We start from the raw sequence: 22361 nt of genomic DNA on the forward strand, positions 1-22361 counted from the left end.
TTAAGTATTTTATGTTTCTTTTTAAACAAAGACTGACCGATAATTTAAAGCAATCCTGGTATTCTTCCATTGAAAATCACATAAAACTGTTTATTATTGTCAGTATAAGACTCTGTTAGATGTAGAAAAATACTTAAATTGTAATATTTATTTAAATTTGAGATCTGCCCTTTCAAAATTTAGATGTGGAAACTTTAATTTAGCAATAGAGACTGGGAGATATGAAAATATTGCTTCTAATGAAAGATTTTGTTTATTTTGTAAATCCAAAGGTATTAATGTTGTTGAAGATGAGTGGCATATTTTGTATATTTGTGAATGTTTCTCTGATATTCGAGAGAAATATATTGTGAAATATTTAAGTCAGCCTCCGACGATAAACAACTTTATACATATTATGCAATCTGCAAATGTCGATATGATTAAGAATGTTTCTTTATTTTTATATTATGTACAAATTAGAATTAAGAGCAGAACATTTTTATAAATCATTGTGTACCATTCATGTGATGTGTGATCATGCATTTGACTGTATTATGAGCCAGTGGCCTCTTACTGAATAAAACTGTCTGTCTGTCAAATGTTACATTTGACTACTTTCTATACGGCATTGTGTAATCAATAATAATGTCATATTGTCCAACGTATTCCATTTTTTAATAAATGGTATTGATTTTCGTAATTGAATTAACTGAAGAAAAAACAACTTATAATAATAATAATAATAGGCCATTTATATAGCGCCTTTCCACGTCACAGGGATATGCTCAAAGCGCTTCCTGAGCTCAAGTTAAAACTATATGCAGCTGGCAGGTACGGATGATTGGAAGTCACTTGAAGCGGAGAAATAGATGACTGGGAGATATACCACAAATTAGATTGTCTTTTCAGTTTTGTGTACACCTTCTTAAACAGAACTACACATTCATCCACAGCAATAGTCATATTTCCGTATCAGGAGCAGCGCTCGAAATAATCACCAGCCCGGAGGCCCCGCTCTAACTAGTCTGTTTCTCAGTCCATCAACCATATTATTATTATGGTCGTTTTTCACGACCTAAAACCCGTCATGAACAACGACTATGTAAATATTGTAAGAATAGTGCAGTTGAAGACGAGGTCCATTTTCTATCGATATGTAGTATATATTCGGATATAACGTCAGTTTTATAGCAAAAGGCACCTTCTCTTAACCCTCTGTTTAGCTTGATGACTCCTGTCGATTAGACCATTTTTATTATGGAATGTGATAACCTAGTACACCCCTTAGCTGTTTCAGTGTTACTTATGTTTAAAAGAAAATCATTATAACGTACGATATTACACCACCCACCCAAGTTTTACTATGTGTGTATGGAGAAATAGTAAGACCAGAAATTATTGAGAATTTTAGGAATATGTTTAATTGGATTTCTAGTATAAACAACCTTGACCAGCTATTAAGTGCTTGGTTTCATTCAAGAGAGACAACTCCGTTAATCCTTTTTTCATTAGTTTGTGAAGAGTTTTCCCCCTTTGCTAGCAGACGACATTTTCAGTGATCCTCAGTATGGATGATTTAGACAAGAGGAAGTTGATTTTAGAGTAATATAACAAGGACATCAGATCAGCAAAAGTGATTTCCAGTAGAACAGGCATCCCTTTGTCCACTGTTTATCGTGTTTTGAAAAATATTGCAAATGGATATGGCATTGAGCACCAGGGAGGCGCAGGTAGGCCCAGAAAATTGACTGTCGGTGACAGGAGGCGGCTTGCTATTCTTGTTTCTAAATACAAACGAAGGAGTTTAGAAAACTTAAGGCTGCATTATGGATATGATTGATAGAGGAACTGTGGCTGTCTGTAAGGAGACAATTAGAACTGAGCTGCATGCAATGGGTTGGCAGAAAAGTCGAGGAATTCCATCAGTGATCATGAAACCTGAACAAAGGAGTGAAGGTTGAACTGGTGCTTACAGCATAGACATTTTAACTGGGACAATGTGATTTTCTCAGATGAAAGTTCTGTGTGGCTGTTTCTTAATACACTGAAATTCTGGACCAAACAAACTTAAAGACCTTTATATCAGCGCCCAAAGTACAGACCGAAATTTAACGTTTGGGGTGGCATATCTGTGTTAGGGGCAACGCCCCTCTTTGTATTTGAAGGGAATATGAACAGTGAGCGGTACACAGATATTCTCGAGGGACATTTACTTCCATCTGCTCACGTGTTCTATGGAAATTTTTGGATTTTCCAGCAGGACAACGATCCAAAACATCGTTCAAAGCATTCACAGGCCTGGTTTCAGACCCAAAATATGACATTATTAGATTGGCCAAGCTATAGCCCTGACCTAAATCCAATAGAAAATGTTTGGGGACTTAAATCTGACAAATATTGCTGAAATGACAGAAGAGGTGGTCCGATATTGGGACAGCATGGACCACGACTTTCTAACTTCTTTGATCAGTAGTATGCCCCGCCGCGTTGAAGCCTGCATTGCTGCCCATGGTGACTTGACAAAATACTAACTGTTCACCTGTCTTTGAATCTGGAGTTATGTTCTGCAAATATTCACATTTAATACGTGTGTAATGAGTGAAAAAAAATATAAAATTTACAATCTTTAAATTCTCAATAATTTCTGGTTGTACTGTATATTATATTTATGCAATGTTTTGTGGATTTTATGTGTCTTATTTCCCAACTGCCAAGCCCTCCTTGCAATGCTAATTAATAATTAAAGCTCTAAATAAAACAAGTCTAGATTTCCTCAGGTTCAGGTCAGAATCAATCTAAGTAAACTTAGGCTCAGTATTATTCGTTACACTGCTATGTCGCTAACGTTCGACAAAGCTCGTATATTGCGATATGCGAGACGGGGCCCAGCTTAGGAATATGTAACATATTAAAACTTCTCTCGGCGCCATAGGCTTCGCTAATGATTTTGTGGAAACAGTGTAAAATTGTGTACAGTGTAGTCTATTTTGTTTTTATTGGTTTGACTTAAACAAAATGGGCATGCAGCTTTCATTCAAGGCCTGTAGATTTGAAAACCTGCAGGCGGCAGCAGGCTCTAATGGTAAACTGGCACATCAAAGTATTGCAAACACTGATCAGGAGCTTCTTTGTGTGTAAGCTGGTTCAATGCTCCCATTGCGCCCGCTAACTTGCGAATTTTGAGATATGCGAGACGGGGCCCAGCTTATACCGTGTACATTTAGTACTTCCGGTTTGCACGCAGCCGACGTAGAATACACGCGAGAATTTTATAGAAAGGGGATTTGTTCATGTTTTGGTGAGCCAAATTAATATTGACATTTGGAAAGAGTTCCTTCCGTTCCCCCAACTCTAAACCAAACTCTAAACCTAACCCTAAACCTAGCCCTAACTTAAAGGACTTTTAATCGTTTGTGAGTTCTTTAGTAATTGTTGTGTTAACTTTTGTTTATAATTCTAGAATATTTATACATATTATTTGGGATGGGGGAACGGGAGGAACTTTTACCTGACATTTTTGTATAGAACCCCCCCATTGAATATGTTGAAGTCTGCTCACCGGCCAAGCTGGAACCAGCCTTTTAAGTCGAGCATTATTGAAGACCGTTTAAGTTGCAATATCCAACTCGACAGTTATTTTGAACCTGAAAAATAATCTTTGTTAAACTTTTTGAAATATTATTGTTAACACTGGAATTTACTGTATCCCCGTTTTATGGGATTTCATCCATTGTTTTCTCTCTGATCACATGTACAACAAAAACAATGTCCTTATCTTATGAAAGACAACTTAATCTTAAAACAATTAGCATTTATGATGTCTGCTTAATGGAACACTCCATCTTATAGCTACTGTCTGAAAACATATGATGTATAAAAATATTTACCCCTTGATACAGGCCTATTCCTCTGTTGAATCTGACTGTTCAACACTTTCACAACAAACACCTTAGTCTTAGTTGAAATCAGCATGATCTGAAGTAGATATAGATACATGTGTACCACTAAGTTTCTGCCCCTATACATTTCTTTTAAACTGTTTTCCATATGCCACTATGGGCACAGGTTGCCCAAATATCACTGTTCACTGTGCCAAGTTACATCACTTGGGCACTCCAGAAAGGAAAACCTACCTCAATGAATGCAAAGACTGGGGACTACAAACCATAAGTCTGACCATTCTAATTTCTAATGGTTAAAGCGTTGGCTCGTCACGCCGAAGACCCGGGTTCGAATCCACACATGGGCACAATGTGTGAAGCCCATTTCTGGTGTCCCCCACCGTGATGCTGGAATATTGCTAAAAGCGGCGTAAAACCAAACTCAGTCAGTCAGTCTAATTTAGACCTCACTTTTTACTGCAGGATACAATTCCGTATTGTTATTGAAAGTACCAGACCATTATGGGTTTTTTAAAAACAAGATGGGACCATCGCGAAGACACTACAGCTGATATTGAAGGAGCTGATATTATTATGAAGTCTTAGAATAAATGCTGTTGAATTTAGAGGGTGGCTTGGTATAACTGCCATTCATTTCATATTGTGAAATTCAGTTGGCATCATTATATTATTATGTTATCTGCTACATACAAGATATGTTTGTGATAATTTTCTTGAATTAACAATCCTTATATAAAAGAAGTAAATGAAGAATTATCTGACCGTTTCAGACACCCAAGGATATATGACACTGCACTGTCATGTCAGGCTATCAAGGCTATCCCCAAGGTCAGTGGCCAGGAGGTTATGATGAAGGAAGGGCATGGGCACCTGGAAACACTGATGAACAGAATAGCCAGAGTGAGACCGGTCCCTTCGTTACGGCGCCAATGTCCCAAGTCATGCCAGGTGGTAGTGAGGCTTTTAAGCGGCCGGCACAGTCCTCAGGGAAAGATTTTACTGATGAAGAAAGGGCATGGGTACCTGGAAACACTGATGTTCAGTATAGCCATATTGAGACAGATCCCCACATCACGACGCCAGTGCCAAAAGTCATGCCAGGTGGTAGTGAGGCTTTTAACCGTCCGGCACAGTCCTCAGGGGAAGATTTTGCTGATGAAGAAAGGGGATGGGTACCTGGAAACACTGATGAACGGTATAGCCATATTGAGACAGATCCACACGTCATGACGCCAATGTCCAAAGTCATGCCAGGTGGTGGTGACACTTTTAAACGTCCGGCACAGTCCTCAGGGGAAGATTTTACTGGTGTTCCGGATGCCAAGAGGTCACGTTTTGAAACGGGGTAGGTGTTGTCTGTCAGCGTTTTTTCATGTGGGATACTGTTGTATTATGAAGCTGTAGTATTGATGTTATTGTTTGTGATGTTTATTACTGTGGTGTCAAGCCACTACAGAACATGTAACATTGTTGTAAACACAATGTCATCTTCAATCTTGATGTTTGTTGCAGAGGTTCACCTATCAAGGGTCAGGATGCCGACTGGATGTGTGGCACGGTGAGTTCTCATGTTTAGCGTATGGGGTTGTTTCTGAGAGGTTGAACCTGCTTTTGTATTGCAGGTATTGCTAAAAGTGACATGAAAGAATGCACACTCAGCATTTTCATGCTGTTACTGATTCCTCCTATTCCTATATCGGGGGCGGCGGGGTAGCCTAGTGGTTCAAGCGTTGGCTCGTCACGCCGAAGACCCAGGTTCGATTCCCCACATGGGCACAATGTGTGAAGCCCATTTCTGGTGTCCCCCGCCGTGATATTGCTGGAATATTGCTAAAAGCGGCGTAAAACTAAACTCAGACAGTCAGTCAGTATTCCTATATCATTTTTCTCTTACCATGGTATATATGTTACATACCACTGTTGTCCACATACCAGTAAAACCCATGAGGATCCAGGTTAGAATTGGTCTGTAGCAACCCATGCTTGTCGTTAGAGGCGACTAACGGGGGCGGGTGGTCAGGCTTGCTGACTTGGTTGATAACATGTCATCATATCCCAATTGCTTTGATTGATGCTCATCATGTTGATCACTAAATTGTCTGGTCCAGACTTGATTTCTTTACAAACTGCCGCCATATTGCTGAGTGCGGCGTTAAACAACAAACAAACTAACAATCCTTCCACCCATTCATCTATTCATCCATCTTTCTATCCATTCATTTGCTGTAGACTGATGCAGCTGATAGGTCAAGGACGTATTTTGTCTTCAACCTGAAGCTGAAGACGACAACATCTGACCTGTTCAAGTACTTTGTAATGTTTGGGGACCTGACGAAGTGCCATGTATTCAATGACGATGAAGGACAGTGAGTAGAAAAAGACTACATGACAATTCACTCTGAAATCTGCATTAAATCTGTGAAATAGTAACAGAGAACTTTCTTACTTTTAAAGTTACAGGCCATTTTCCAGTTTCACAAGATGAAAAATATGACAGAATTCTTTGCCAGGAATCTGATTTTGATTATGTTGCAATAAAGACAATTCAAACTGCTAATCAAGACCTAGATATTATAAACACTTTGACAGGTGTAACTGTGATCTTGCAAAATCAGTTGGTTATGTAGATCATGATGGAAACTTTGCTAGACATTGGCATGTGGGCTGGAGACCATTGCGCACGTTGTCTACTTTCAAATTTCTAATAAAATGACAAGACTTCTTTACCTGTGTTGGGGCCAAGGGGAAAGCTGGGGGTTAGTTCGTCATCGTTTGTTCGTCACGCTGAAGACTTGAGTTAGAAGCCCATTTCTGGTGTAACCAACTGTGCTGGAATATTGCTAAAAGCTCCATAAAACCATACTCATGCACTCACCCCTTACTTGTGGTGATGTTAATCAGAATGACTTTGGAGTTAATGATGCTTTTTTGGTATTATGTCTAGTATGCTAGGCTGGGATGGGATGATGGGATAGCCCAGTGGTTAAACCATTCACTTGTTATGTCGAAAACACAGTTTGATTCCCCATATGGGTACAATGTGTGAAGCCAATTTCTATTGTCAAGCGCCTTGATATTGCTGGAAAATTGCTGAAAGTGGTGCAAAACTAAATTAACTGTAAACTAAATTGGAATTGTGGTCAGCTTTACTCTATTTTTCCTGTTTATCATGTTTATGTAGTATTTTGCCTCTTACACCCTCCATATTAGGGTCAGGATGCTTTCCAAACCATACATTTTTTTTATTCTTGTCCTATCTCATGTCTTGTACTCTCTCTCTTCAATTCGACCCACTGAGTGGAAACGAAACTGTAAAACCCAAGCTTGGCCTCTCTTGTCCATTCGCCTGTGCGCCCCATACTGCTCCCCTTATAGGACAGTTCCTGTTACTCCTTAGAAGCATGCAGCATGCTCCACTACCTGCTCATGTGACCACCCATCTCTCATTATTCTGTTTCTTGTCTTTTAAGCCTAGAACTTTTCCTGACGTCCCTTTTTTTCATCATGGGGAACTTGGATTCATCTTCTAAGGGACTGTTCATAATTTATGGCTAGGGGGGTGTGTGCTGATGATTTTAAGGGGGATTCACCCATTTTGTTCTTGGGATCTAGGGGCGGTCAGCAATTTTGTACACACATACTAGGTGGGGTCAGCAATTTTGTACACGCGTACTAGGTGGGGTCAGCAATTTTGTACATAAAAATATGTTTAAAATCATGCTTAGAAATTATGGGACGGGGATGGGGGGGTCTTGATTTTGTGCATGACATGCAGGGGGGTATTTTTTTTTACATAAATGTTAGGGGGGGTCATTCACATTATACATGCTTCTCCATAAAAATCATCATCCTAGCAATAAATTATGAACGGTCCCTAAGAAGAGGAAATTTTGCAACTAATGAAAGAACATGTTTTCCACATCAGACAGGCACACCACTTGTTTGACTGCATTGGTTTATGTTCTTTGGATCACGATTGTGAGTAGTATAAACACTTTGGTCTGCCGAGAAGGCTAAGAAAGATCGCCCTGTCAAGATCACCGTCGTTTGGTCACCCCTGTTTCGGAACAGGAGGATTTCCTAGAAGCGTCATCTGATTCCTACCTTGCGTCATCTGTTGGGTCAACTGGGTGATCTGATCATTCACCTCATTGGACTGTTCCCTCTCGGGTACTGGTAGTAGACTATTCGGCGAACCCCAAGGAGTTGTCTACAGGGCCTCTTTGTCCAGCTCTCGTTCACCCTGGTCGCTATCCAGTTCGCCGCATTAAGATTCCGAGAACGTCCCTATGTCAACTCCGGCTGTAGCTTTGATGAATCCACCCTTTCCAGACATTCGTCGTATCAACCTGTCTTGTCAGTTCCTCAGCTTGATGTCCCGGCTGTTACCTCTGGGGTCATCAATTCAATGAATCTTCCAACTTCGTCCTTTGCTCTGGCCATTGCATATTATCGTACATCTTCCCAGGACCGTTCTCATTCGTCAGATCGACCATGCTCCAGGGATCACTCTAATTCGTTGAATCGTCCTACTTCTACTGTTAGCAGAGCTAGTCTTGGCCCAACTTTATCTTCGGATTTACAGATTGACTGACCAATCGAAGAAGTTCCGGCCTCTGCTTTGGGACCTCTCGTCCTCTTGTCTCCAGTGATTACGAACCACTGCACGAGAAAGAGTTTGAGTGCATCACTTTTAAGACCTTCTTCATTGCCGCTTAGGCTACTATGGCTAGTATATCTGAACTTAATGCGTTAGATGTCAATCCTGTGAAGTTCGAGCCGAAGAAGCTGGGTTTTCATTTTGGCTTTGTTGGTAAGAACCAGTTACCAGTTCACCATCTCCCCTCTCTCTCTCCTCCTCTTCCTCTACCTCCCCTGTCCTCGACCCACCAACGCCTATAGAAAAAAAACTTGTACCCCACGTGGTTCACTGCTTCCTTGTACAAGTCTGAATCCAACTTCATCCTTTGTTCTACTTTATGGGCCTAAATGCTTAGATCTTACTCACCTGGTTCATCAGTAGGGCATTCAGTACAGCCGACGGTCTTGGTTTCGTCATACACACTGAGGCATACTTCGTACTAAGATGCAGAGGTGATCACCACTCATTCTTACTGACCTCTACTCATCGGCGCAATTACGTCAGTGAAGTGTGAATTACTGAATTCCAGTGGATTTCAATGTGTTCTGCTCCTAAGTTGCTGAGCGAGGGTCATTCGATGTCGTTCATAACTGAACGTTAACATAGAGAGCTTTCCCCTTCTACCCTCGTATCGACGGTTTCTGCGAGGGCGGTCTCAAAGCAGGGGCTGGTCATATCAAGATCGAGAGATCTTAATTCACTGGGGCTTTCTGTAAATTGTGGCGAGGTGGGGTTTATTTGCTGGGTTGCGTTCTTTCATTCTTAGTTGTGGCAGAAAACCACATTACTTGGGAGCGCCCATCTCCCTGAGAGTTTTGTGCTTAGTACGCTGAGGGGTTCTGTGGATTAACCCATCACAAGCATGGGAGTTATGGAATCTTCGGATTCGTAACAGGCCTCACTTGTGCGTCACTACTGTGATGTCCAACTGTGGGATAAGTATGTGAGATAGGATAAGTTTTAAAATATGGAAATTTTAACTATAAATTGTATATTTATATACTTATCACACCTCATGCAATGGATGCCTGCCCGGCCTCCCCATTACCTTGATTACGACTTTGCTCCAAGATTGAGAATGATGAGAGATGGGTTGTCACATGAGCAGGTAGTAGAGCGTGCTGCATGCTTCTCTGGAGTCACAGGTATTGTCCTATAGGGGGAGCAGCATGGAGTGTGTGGGTGAAAGGACAAGAGAGGCCTAGTTTGGGTTTACAGTTTCATTTCCACACAGTGGGTCGACTTGAAGAGTGAGAGAAAGTACAAAATGTGAGATAGGATATAAATATACAAATTATAGTTAAAATTTCCAGACTTTCTTTTTTTGTCAGTTTGTTTCCATGCAGTATCATACTATCTTTACTTGGTGGTTAAAATGAAAACAGAAGTAGACTCATGAGTAATATGTATTTATTTATAAAAAGTGTAAGATCAGGAAGATAGTAAAATGATACAGTTTCCAATTCTGTATTTTTTTTTTGCATATTTGTGTCATGTGGCAGAAAATGAAACTTGATTTTGGGGTTAAAATAGGACCATAGTAAACACTGTCTGCTACATCAGGTTTTAGTGTGTGTGCAGATTTGAGATTTTAGCGGCCTGCAGCTTGGTCACATAAAACACCTGACATTATAATTCAGGTCCACAGGAACAGGCATTGTGCAGTATGTCAACGAAGAGGCTGCTATGGCTGCTCTCTCTGCTCGACCACACTTCATCCACAAGAAGCGGATTATTATCTCGGTGAGTTTAAATAAACTTGTGCTATCAAGTAGATGTCATGGTTTGTCTCCCTGTAGGTTGTGGTGTACAACAGGTCTCCAGTCCTTCATGCTTGTCTCCCTGTTGGTTGTGGTGTACAACAGGTCCCCAGTCCTCCATGCATGTCTCCCTGTGGGTTGTGGTCTACAACAGGTCCCCAGTCCTCCTTGCTTGTCTTCCTGTAGGTTGTGGTCTACAACAGGTCCCCAGTCCTCCATGCTTGTCTCCCTGTAGGTTGTGGTGTCCAACAGGTCCCCAGTCCTCCATGCTTGTCTCCCTGTGGGTTGTGGTGTACAACAGGTCCCCAGTCCTCCATGCTTGTCTCCCAGTGGGTTGTGTACAACAGGTCCCCAGTCCTCCATGCTTGTCTCCCTGTGGGTTGTGGTGTACAACAGGTCCCCAGTCCTCCATGCATGTCTCCCTGTGGGTTGTGGTCTACAACAGGTCCCCAGTCCTCCATGCATGTCTCCCTGTGGGTTGTGTCTACAACAGGTCCCCAGTCCTCCTTACGTGTCTCCCTGTATGTTGTGGTGTCCAACAGGTCCCCAGTCCTCCATGCTTGTCTCCCTGTGGGTTGTGGTGTACAACAGGTCCCCAGTACTCCATGCATGTCTCCCTGTGGGTTGTGGTCTACAACAGGTCCCCAGTCCTCCTTGCTTGTCTTCCTGTAGGTTGTGGTCTACAACAGTTCCCAGTACTCCATGCTTGTCTCCCTGTGGGTTGTGGTGTACAACAGGTCCCAAGTCCTCCATGCTTGTGTCCCTGTGGGTTGTGGTCTACAACAGGTCCCAAGTCCTCCATGCTTGTGTCCCTGTGGGTTGTGGTGTACAACAGGTCCCAAGTCCTCCATGCTTGTGTCCCTGTTGGTTGTGGTCTACAACAGGTCCCAAGTCCTCCATGCTTGTCTCCCTGTGGGTTGTGGTGTACAACAGGTCCCCAGTACTCCATGCATGTCTCCCTGTGTGTTGTGGTGTACAACAGGTCCCAAGTCCTCCATGCTTGTCTCCTTGTTGGTTGTGGTGTACAACAGGTCCCAAGTCCTCCATGCTTGTCTCCCTGTGGGTTGTGGTGTACAACAGGTCCCCAGTACTCCATGCTTGTCTCCGTGTGGGTTGTGGTGTACAACAGGTCCCCAGTACTCCATGCTTGTCTCCTAGTGGGTTGTGGTCTACAACAGGTCCCAAGTACTCCATGCTTGTCTCCCTGGGGGTTGTGGTGTACAACAGGTCCCCAGTCCTCCATGCTTGTCTCCCTGTGGGTTGTGGTGTACAACAGGTCCCCAGTCCTCCATGCTTGTCTCCCTGTGGGTTGTGGTGTACAACAGGTCCCCAGTACTCCATGCATGTCTCCCTGTGGGTTGTGGTCTACAACAGGTCCCCAGTCCTCCTTGCTTGTCTTCCTGTAGGTTGTGGTCTACAACAGTTCCCAGTACTCCATGCTTGTCTCCCTGTGGGTTGTGGTGTACAACAGGTCCCAAGTCCTCCATGCTTGTGTCCCTGTGGGTTGTGGTCTGTGGAACAGGTCCCAAGTCCTCCATGCTTGTGTCCCTGTGGGTTGTGGTGTACAACAGGTCCCAAGTCCTCCATGCTTGTGTCCCTGTTGGTTGTGGTCTACAACAGGTCCCAAGTCCTCCATGCTTGTCTCCCTGTGGGTTGTGGTGTACAACAGGTCCCCAGTACTCCATGCATGTCTCCCTGTGTGTTGTGGTGTACAACAGGTCCCAAGTCCTCCATGCTTGTCTCCTTGTTGGTTGTGGTGTACAACAGGTCCCAAGTCCTCCATGCTTGTCTCCCTGTGGGTTGTGGTGTACAACAGGTCCCCAGTACTCCATGCTTGTCTCCGAGTGGGTTGTGGTGTACAACAGGTCCCCAGTACTCCATGCTTGTCTCCTAGTGGGTTGTGGTCTACAACAGGTCCCAAGTACTCCATGCTTGTCTCCCTGGGGGTTGTGGTGTACAACAGGTCCCCAGTCCTCCATGCTTGTCTCCCTGTGGGTTGTGGTGTACAACAGGTCCCCAGTCCTCCATTCTTGTCTCCCTATGGGTTGTGGTGTACAACAGGCCCCAGTCCTCCATGCCTGTCTCCTTGGGGGTTCTGTAGAAGAAGTCCCCAGTGTCGAATGCTTGTTGTCCCTTCTTATAATTGAGGCGATTACATCAGTACACCATTTTTGTTATCACATTGTAGCGGACAGCAAATCTTTTGAATCCTATTCTTTCATCAGTAGAATTGCTTCACATCCTAGAAGGGATTATTTTAACCATTCTCTTGAGTTGACTTGAAATTAAGATTTAGTATTCGTGGAATTATTAACCACAATTTTCTGTGACAACTATTTGTTTGGGATTTGGGGATGAAGTAGGTACCTTGTAACCTTTGCTTGTTGTAAGAGGTGAGTTACATCACATGGTCAAACTCAGGGTGTTGGTTGATTTGTACAACATGGCTTGTTCCCCAGGATGTCAGTCTGGTATGGAGTCAGTTACTTCCAGGACAGGTTGCCAAAATGTGACAGTGACATTAGACAACATGTAATTACAAAGGGATTACTGGTTTTCTTTTTTGTCAAAGCTGAAATTTGGATGGTGGGGTAGCCTAGTTGTTTGCTTGTCACGCCAAATAGCAGGGTTTGATTCGAGTACAATAGGGGAAGCCAATTTCTGGTTTTCCCCTGCTGGAATATTGCCAGAATATTGCTAAAAGCATTCATTCACTCACTCAAAACTTAAATTTCTAATTATATACTTTGTTCCTTATTCCAGCATGATCGGGAATTTGGTAAGTTGTCCAAAATATCTTGAGAAAATGCAGGAGTATATGAGAACTTACCTATCTTGTCTAATGAAGTAAAACAATACTTATTACTCACATATGGAATGCTTTCACACAAGAAATTTTATTTATCTTCTTTGTTGAAAAAGGAAAAGAAACATGGATGTATGGACAGATGGATACTGAATTCTACATACCACCCTAAAAACTGCTGTACCATCCTTCCATTCATTTCCTGTTTCCAGAGCAGAACTAATAAACTGTTGAATATTTCTTCTTGAAACTACGGATCATTCCAGTGGTGAACTGGTACCATTTGGTGATTTTTGGAATTTAAAAAATTATGGGATCAGGTGGTCAGGCTTGCTGACGTGGTTGATGCATATTGTAGCTAGAAAATTGCAGAGTTTGGCGGTAAACGACAAGCAAAACAGACAAAGCTTCGAGTTGTCCAATGTGTCAAGTAAATATGGAACATGTGAAAAACATAACAGCACTTAAGCTTCAACATTTGCAGATAGATCCTCTTGATACAACACATGTTGAAAAGCATCTGGTAAAGGGAAATCACTCAATTTTGCAATTTGGTTGAAGCAAATGTAATTGAAAACGATTTCATGAGTGAAATAATATGGGGGCATGGTTTCTTTGATATGTACTGTCCTTGTTGTGGGTTCAAATACTGTAAACAAACAACTGAATTAGGAATGACTATTGATAACAACTTCTAGAATTGCTTGACAATAACTTTATGTGTTTCAGATCCAAAAACGAATCCTGATGTTAAATGGGTATGTATTTCTGTGAAACAAAGATGGTATTTATTCGTTCTTGTACATGGAAGACTAATACTATCCTCAACATTGAGATTTACCTCCTAAACAGTGAAAGGGCCTGCGGGTCAGGTGTTTGGAATATCTGATTGGTGTCAGGTTTGCTTTGTCAGTACCACAGCCATGATCATGTTTCAGCAAAGTGGTCATTTCACTGACAGCTTCAGCTTTCCACCAGTGTCCAGCTTAGATGCTATGTTATGACTGAAACACTGTCCAGTCTCATTAAAACCTGATCTCTCTGTAGCACAAAACAAAGATCTTAGGGGAAGTGAAAGTTGGAATGTATTATACAACCTAGAAAAAGTTAACACAGTGTGTTGTAATAAGAGGTGACAACTTGAATGGATGGTCAGAATATGTGACTAGCATGTCATTGTTTCCTAATTGTTGAGGTCAGTGTTCATGATATCAGTCACTAGATTGTTTGGTCCAGACTCACTAATTTACAAACTGCTTTTGTGTAGCTGGAATACTGCTGAGTGTGGCATTGAACAGTGAGTGAACAAGTCCTGATAGTTTTAATCTGAAAAAAAATAACAGAATCTGTTCATCACTGTAACGATAAATATTAACTCCTGACTGCATATGTAAACTATCCATGGACATTTGTTCTCTCTTGTAGTATTTAGAAAAGTACAAGTTGTATGTGGCTGACATACCTCTTGAAGTATCTGAAGAGGACCTGTGCGAGTACTTCTCCCAATGGGGAAATATAACCTACTGTGATGTAGCAGAAAATGCTAGGAGGTGAGATGTCTCAACATAAAAGGGAACGTATATAGACACTGAGTGTTGGATTTAAAAAAAGGAATCTCCAGGAACCATATTTCGTGTTAAAAACCACTTACAGGTTCCAGAGATCAGACTTGCTGACTTGGTTGCATGGAGGCCAACTGTTAGATTTTGGCAATAGTATTTTTTTATTATTTTAATATGAAGCTAGTTTCCCCAAATTACGTTCTTTCTCATAAGAGATCCTTCTTGGGGTACCTATAAGCATTAAATGTCCATTTTAAAATCCTATGACATTTGTAACTATATTTTCTAATAACATATTTACAAAACAAAAACTTGTTTTTGCCTTGTTCAGCCACCCCTACAGGGCCACTCTGGCTCCGGACAGTGAAGAGCATCAACCTCGTACCTCACTTTTTATTCTGTCATTCTGAGAGAAGGACGTTGCAAGTGAATTCTTCTAATGATGAGTGAAATGATGCAAATACTGAATGTCATCCCAGGTGGATCTCTTTGCCTCTGGAGTGACAAACCAGATACCAGTTTTTTGCTCTATGATACGGATCTGAGGGCGATTGCCTCCAACCCCTTCCAGCTTGATTGGACGGACAGGGTACTGTGGGCCTCCCCACCAATACCACTGATCCCCAGAGTCCTATCGCAGCTTGCCACCCAGCCAACGCTCAATGCTGGTTTCCGATAATTCTCAGGTTTCTGGTTCAGCCTCCTGTACTATTACCCTTTCAACCGGATCTTTTGTCTCAGAACAGAGGGCCCCACCCAAATCCCACTGTCCAGAATTGCCTCCAAGCGAGCGGAATTCCAGAACCAGTTACAGACACAATTCTGGCTTCGCAGAGGGATTCGACAAACGTTCAGTAAGAGGATAGAAAGGGCCTGCTATACGTGCTGGTATGTCAGCACACAGATTCTTGATCCCCTTTCTGCAGATCTAGTCACTGTGTGGATGTTCTTTCAGTCATGGTTGGCTTCTCATTAGGGGTTACACCACAGCTGTTTCACCATGTCATATACCTGTCGATGGTGCACTTCTGGGGCAGCACCCTCTTGTACAGCACTTTCTCGCAGGTGTGGACAGGATCCGTCAGGCTGTCCAGGGACTAGTCCCCAATGGGACTTTTCAATCGTTCTTGATTGGTTGCCCAGTCCTCTGTTTCACAATCTGTCGGTTCTCTCTCTTCAGCTGTTGATGTGGAAGGCAGCTTTTCTTGTGGCGGTAACATCTGGCAGACGGGTTGGGAACATTCATGCAGTGTCAGCGGATCCTGAGCTAACTGTTTTTCACAAGGACAGGGTCAGCATTTGCTTGCCAGACTCTTACTGTCCTAAGACTGACAGCACCTATTAACGGTGCCTATTAAACTTCCAGCTCTATCACAGCCTCCATCATCCGGTACCTCTCTTGCATGTGCTCACGTCTTAGATGTCTGTATGACTCTCAAGGCTGTCCATAAGGATAAACAATTGGAAAGGTCTTCCAAGGAGCAAGTTATACCCATGAAGGTCCGGGTTAGAATGAGCCTTCACTAACCCATGCTTGTCGTAAGAGGCGACTAACAGGATCGGGTGGTCAGGCTCTCTTGCACAGATTGATGCTCATGCTGTTGATCACTGGATTGTCTGGTCCAAAATTTGATTAAGTACAGATTGCTGCCATATAGCTGGAATATTGCTGATTGCGACTTTAAACTAAACTCACTCACTCACTCCAAGGAACAAGTAGACCATATCAAGGTGGCTTGTCTCTGCCATTTGTATGGGTTATATACACCAAGGCTTATCTTGCTCGAGGGATTGAAAGGTCATTCGGTTAGGGCAGTTGCCACCTCTAAGGCGAGTGCTACGGCTGCTGTCCATTGAGGAGATCTGCTTTGCGGTTATTTGGAGCCGACTGAGCACGTTCATCCGTCATTACCAACTCGATAGACACTCGGCGATTGCTCGCTACAATCGTTGAAATTCCCTCAGTAAGCTTCGCTAGCTGGGCTAATAGTTAAGTGGGAAGTTTTTATCGAGTCCCCATACTATACTCTTTCAAAACATTGGACAGACACTAGGCGGGGGGGAGGATATTTCGACATCTTGAATGTCGAGGTTGACCGTTAGAGTTACCTGCTCTTGGCTGTTGGGGCCCTGAGAGGCCCTGTAGGGATGGCAGAACACCCTGACTGGTACTTGTTGATACCCTGCATGGTACTTATTGATCCCCAGCATTAAACACCAAGGACAGCTCAGAGTGAGTATGCTGTGTCTGAGTGGAGTATCCATGTTGAACTGCAGATTCCTCAGAGGGCAAGCACTGTAAAACCAGTGTTTCTTACTTGTATTAGCAGCCTTAAACACATGTTCATAAACATGGTTATATAAGTGCTGTTTCTTGAATGTAAACCCATTTTCACACATCTTTCAGGACCAGAAAAGCTAAGTATGGCTTTGTTTCCTTCGCCAATTATGAAGATGCAGTGAAATGTCTGAACACAACCCACAATTATGGAAAAGGCCTGATTAATGTATCTGTGGCAGTGAACTGCAAGGCTGTGAGTTCCTTTGTTTGATATTATTGTGTTGTTTAGTACCCAATGGGGTCTTAGCTAATTATAATCCAAAAGGGACAGGTATTAGGATACTCCAGGAAGGTAGCAGCACTAATTAGGAAGTGGTTAAAAATCACGCAGAACAGTCAATCAACAGGTATTGCTATGTGGCTCAAACATTGACTAACATCCCTGTTCCATGGTACAATGTATCCTTAGTACCCCACTGCTTGTCGTAAATGATGACTAAATTGAGCAACATGTTAATGAATTGGGGGAGGCGCACTTAGCATGCTACATATTTGTAATAGGGAGGGCTTATTGGGAGGGAGGGCTTATTGAGTGCAGTAATAGGGAGCATTTATTAGAGAGGGGGTGCTAAATATGTTGAATACAGTAATAGGGAGCACTTATTAGGGAGGGGGTGCTAAATATGTTGGAATACAGTAATAGGGAGCACTTATTTTGGAAGGGGTGCTAAATATGTTGAATACAGTAATAGGGAGCACTTATTAGGGAGGGGGTGCTAAATATGTTGAATACAGTAATAGGGAGCACTTATTGGGAAGGGGGTGCTAAATATGTTGAATACAGTAATAGGGAGCACTTATTGGGGATGGGTGCTAAATATGTTGAATACAGTAATAGGGAGCACTTATTAGAGAGGGGGTGCTAAATATGTTGAATACAGTAATAGGGAGCACTTATTAGGGAGGGGGTGCTAAATATGTTGAATACAGTAATAGGGAGCACTTATTGGGGAGGGGGTGCTAAATATGTTGAATACAGTAATAGGGAGCATTTATTATTGAGTGGGTGCTAAATATGTTGAATACAGTAATAGGGAGCACTTATTATTGAGGGGGTGCTAAATATGTTGAATACAGTAATAGGGAGCACTTATTATTGAGTGGGTGCTAAATATGTTGAATACAGTAATAGGGAGCACTTATTAGAGAGGGGGTGCTAAATATGTTGAATACAGTAATAGGGAGCATTTATTATTGAGTGGGTGCTAAATATGTTGAATACAGTAATAGGGAGCACTTATTATTGAGTGGGTGCTAAATATGTTGAATACAGTAATAGGGAGCACTTATTAGGGAGGGGGTGCTAAATATGTGGAATACAGTAATAGGGAGCATTTATTATTGAGTGGGTGCTAAATATGTTGAATACAGTAATAGGGAGCATTTATTATTGAGAGGGTGCTAAATATGTTGAATACAGTAATAGGGAGCACTTATTGGGGAGGGGGTGCTAAATATGTGGAATACAGTAATAGGGAGCACTTATTAGAGAGGGGGTGCTAAATATGTTGAATACAGTAATAGGGAGTACTTATTTGGGAGGGGGTGCTAAATATGTTGAATACAGTAATAGGGAGCACTTATTAGAAAGGGGGTGCTAAATATGTTGAATACAGTAATAGGGAGCACTTATTAGAGAGGGGGTGCTAAATATGTTGAATACAGTAATAGGGAGCACTTATTGGTGAGGGGGTGCTAAATATGTTGAATACAGTAATAGGCAGCACTTATTTGGGATGGGTGCTAAATATGTTGAATACAGTAATGGGGAGCACTTATTGGGGAGGGGGTGCTAAATATGTTGAATACAGTAATAGGCAGCACTTATTTGGGAGGGGGTGCTAAATGTGTTGAATACAGTAATAGGGAGCACTTATTAGAGAGGGGGTGCTAAATATGTTGAATACAGTAATAGGGATCACTTATTGGGGAGGGGGTGCTAAATATGTTGAATACAGTAATAGGGAGCATTTATTATTGAGAGGGTGCTAAATATGTTGAATTCAGTAATAGGGAGCATTTATTATTGAGAGGGTGCTAAATATGTTGAATTCAGTAATAGGGAGCATTTATTATTGAGAGGGTGCTAAATATGTTGAATACAGTAATAGGGAACGTTTATTATTGAGAGGGTGCTAAATATATTGAATTCAGTAATAGGGAGCATTTATTATTGAGAGGGTGCTAAATATGTTGAATTCAGTAATAGGGAGCACTTATTAGAGAGGGGGTGCTAAATATGTTGAATACAGTAATAGGGAGCACTTATTGGTGAGGGGGTGCTAAATATGTTGAATACAGTAATAGGCAGCACTTATTTGGGATGGGTGCTAAATATGTTGAATACAGTAATGGGGTGCACTTATTGGGGAGGGGGTGCTAAATATGTTGAATACAGTAATAGGCAGCACTTATTTGGGAGTGGGTGCTAAATGTGTTGAATACAGTAATAGGGAGCACTTATTAGAGAGGGGGTGCTAAATATGTTGAATACAGTAATAGGGAGCACTTATTGGGGAGGGGGTGCTAAATATGTTGAATACAGTAATAGGGAGCATTTATTATTGAGAGGGTGCTAAATATGTTGAATTCAGTAATAGGGAGCATTTATTATTGAGAGGGTGCTAAATATGTTGAATTCAGTAATAGGGAGCATTTATTATTGAGAGGGTGCTAAATATGTTGAATACAGTAATAGGGAGCGTTTATTATTGAGAGGGTGCTAAATATATTGAATTCAGTAATAGGGAGCATTTATTATTGAGAGGGTGCTAAATATGTTGAATTCAGTAATAGGGAGCATTTATTATTGAGAGGGTGCTAAATATGTTAACAGTAATGGGGAGCACTTATTGGGAAGGGGGTGCTAAATATGTTGAATACAGTAATAGGCAGCACTTATTTGGGAGGGGGTGCTAAATATGTTGAATACAGTAATAGGGAGCACTTATTAGAGAGGGGGTGCTAAATATGTTGAATACAGTAATAGGGAGCACTTATTGGGGAGGGGGTGCTAAATATGTTGAATACGGTAATAGGGAGCATTTATTATTGAGAGGGTGCTAAATATGTTGAATTCAGTAATAGGGAGCATTTATTATTGAGAGGGTGCTAAATATGTTGAATTCAGTAATAGGGAGCATTTATTATTGAGAGGGTGCTAAATATGTTGAATACAGTAATAGGGAGCTTTATTATTGAGAGGGTGCTAAATATGTTGAATTCAGTAATAGGGAGCATTTATTATTGAGAGGGTGCTAAATATGTTGAATTCAGTAATAGGGAGCATTTATTATTGAGAGGTGCTAAATATGTTGAATTCAGAATTAGGGAGCATTTATTATTGAGAGGGTGCTAAATATATTGAATACAGTAATAGAAGCCTTAATATGTTGAATTCATAATAGGGAGCATTTGAAGGGTGCTAAATATGTTGAATTCAGTAATAGGGAGCATTTATTATTGAGAGGTGCTAAATATGTTGAATTCAGAATTAGGGAGCATTTATTATTGAGAGGGTGCTAAATATATTGAATACAGTAGCTGAAGCCATGTCATGTTTTGAATCTTAGTTCATATGATTATCATCGATGTCTGTGTACGAGGTCTGTCACTAGGTCTGTTGCAGTTTATTCACAATGGAAAGAACCATATCCCATAATGAACTCAATTTATTATTTGTGTTTAGTAAAATCAAATATTTATGAATTATTTTTAATGTATTGTCATTTGATGAATTTGGATGTTATTTATCAAAACAAGATATGCAAAATGGAATGTAGCCAACCCAGATGGGATAAAAGCCAACACTGTAATATATAACATTGGACAGTAATGTTGTCATCTGCTATTGAATATTAAACATTTTTAAATGACAGTTAACATAGTTTTTGCACTAGGCAACTATTCACTTACTGCTTGTATTTCATATTCTGGGGGTGGGGGGTGGTGGTGGGGTAGCCTAGTGGTTAAAGCGTCCACTCGTCATGGCGAAGACCCGGGTTTGATTCCCCACATGTTACAATGTGTGAAGCCCATTTCTGGTGTCCCCCGCCGTGATATTGCTGGAATATTGCTAAAAGCGGCGTAAAACCATACTCACTCACTCACTATTCTGGGACAAACCATTCTTTCATGGCCATTTGTGAGACAGGGTTTCTTTTGAGTGCCAACGAGCCAAAATAATTGTGAATTCCTGGGACTAGTTTGCAAAATTGTTTATGTTTGATGTTAAATGCTTGTTCAAATACATGATTCTTTTCTTGATTTCAGCTGAGGGGTGTTGTAAAAGGTAAGATTTCATGAAGACATTGATTTGTATAGGGCTTGTATAGGGCCTCATCACATATATAGTGTGAGTAGGCCATGTCAGGAGATTCCCTGCGCCCCATGAGTGTGATGGGTAAGTTTGATCTTGAACCAGACATGGGAAGTTAGTTTCCAAGCACCCTATCTGTAAGCACAGGCAAACTGTAGCACAAATGTAGTTGAACCGGAAGCCGGCAGGGGTAATGGAGGTCAGGGGTCAGGAGATTCCCTGCACCTCATGAGTATAATGGATAAGTTTGATCTTGAACCAGACATGGGAAGTTAGTTTCCAAGCACCCTATCTGTAAGCACAGGCAAACTGTAGCACAAATGTAGTTGAACCGAAAACTGGCAGAGGTAATGGAGGTGAAGAACGATTTAACATGCGACGAGTGGGGCTTAAAATGTTGAATCAAAAACATTTTATGTGAGTATTTATTAAATATAAGGTTGGAAATCTGAGAGCACAACCCTGTGAGGAAATGGGTGTCTACCTTTGATGGTGGTGATAATTTATTTTGACATTAAAAAATATTTTTTGAACTGAAATGAGGTAAGTTTGTTACGAACCTTTGCTTGCGTTGCTCACATATAAGAAGATTGGTCATTTTTCTCTCAGTTGGGCAACCCTATTTGCACTACAGTTTGCCTGTGTGTAACAGAGGGCTATGGTTGGGCCTTAACACTTGTACTACACATGAGGAGATTGGGTTCCTGGTGCCATGTGTAAGAGTTGACTATGGTTGGGCCTCAACACTTGTATAGATTGTACTAGACGAGTAGATTAGGTGCCCAGCGCCCTGTCTGTAAGAAGCAACTATGGTTGGGCCTTAACCCTTGTATAACTTGTACTAGACATGAGAAGGTTGGGTTCTTGGCACCCTGTGTGTAAGAATTGGGCCTCATCACATGCTTATCCCTCTGTAGACAATCTGGTTCCTGTTTTACAAAGCTAACATGAAATATTGGTTATTGTTATTTCTATTCTGTAACACAGGTCTATGCAGTCATTATGCTTTAATCACTTTTTGAAACAGTACCCTGATTCTTTAGTTTAT

General features: G+C 41.5%; 1 protein-coding gene across 1 annotated transcript in view; it reads left to right on the forward strand.

Moving 5' to 3' along the window:
- The first annotated feature begins 3207 nt into the window (after nucleotides 1-3207).
- The window catches only part of LOC124277859, a 64543-nt gene continuing 45389 nt past the window's right edge, over nucleotides 3208-22361 (forward strand). The window contains exons 1-10 of the mRNA XM_046713573.1: nucleotides 3208-3280; nucleotides 4655-5229; nucleotides 5397-5442; nucleotides 6114-6250; nucleotides 10167-10269; nucleotides 13050-13065; nucleotides 13822-13850; nucleotides 14518-14642; nucleotides 17062-17188; nucleotides 21268-21286. Coding sequence (XP_046569529.1) covers nucleotides 4685-5229; nucleotides 5397-5442; nucleotides 6114-6250; nucleotides 10167-10269; nucleotides 13050-13065; nucleotides 13822-13850; nucleotides 14518-14642; nucleotides 17062-17188; nucleotides 21268-21286 — 1147 coding nt within the window. The 5' untranslated portion in view covers nucleotides 3208-3280; nucleotides 4655-4684. The remainder of the gene's footprint in view (nucleotides 3281-4654; nucleotides 5230-5396; nucleotides 5443-6113; nucleotides 6251-10166; nucleotides 10270-13049; nucleotides 13066-13821; nucleotides 13851-14517; nucleotides 14643-17061; nucleotides 17189-21267; nucleotides 21287-22361) is intronic.

Source organism: Haliotis rubra, unplaced genomic scaffold, assembly GCF_003918875.1.
Source record: "Haliotis rubra isolate DU_JTF1 unplaced genomic scaffold, ASM391887v1 Scf229, whole genome shotgun sequence".
NCBI lineage: Eukaryota > Metazoa > Mollusca > Gastropoda > Lepetellida > Haliotidae > Haliotis > Haliotis rubra.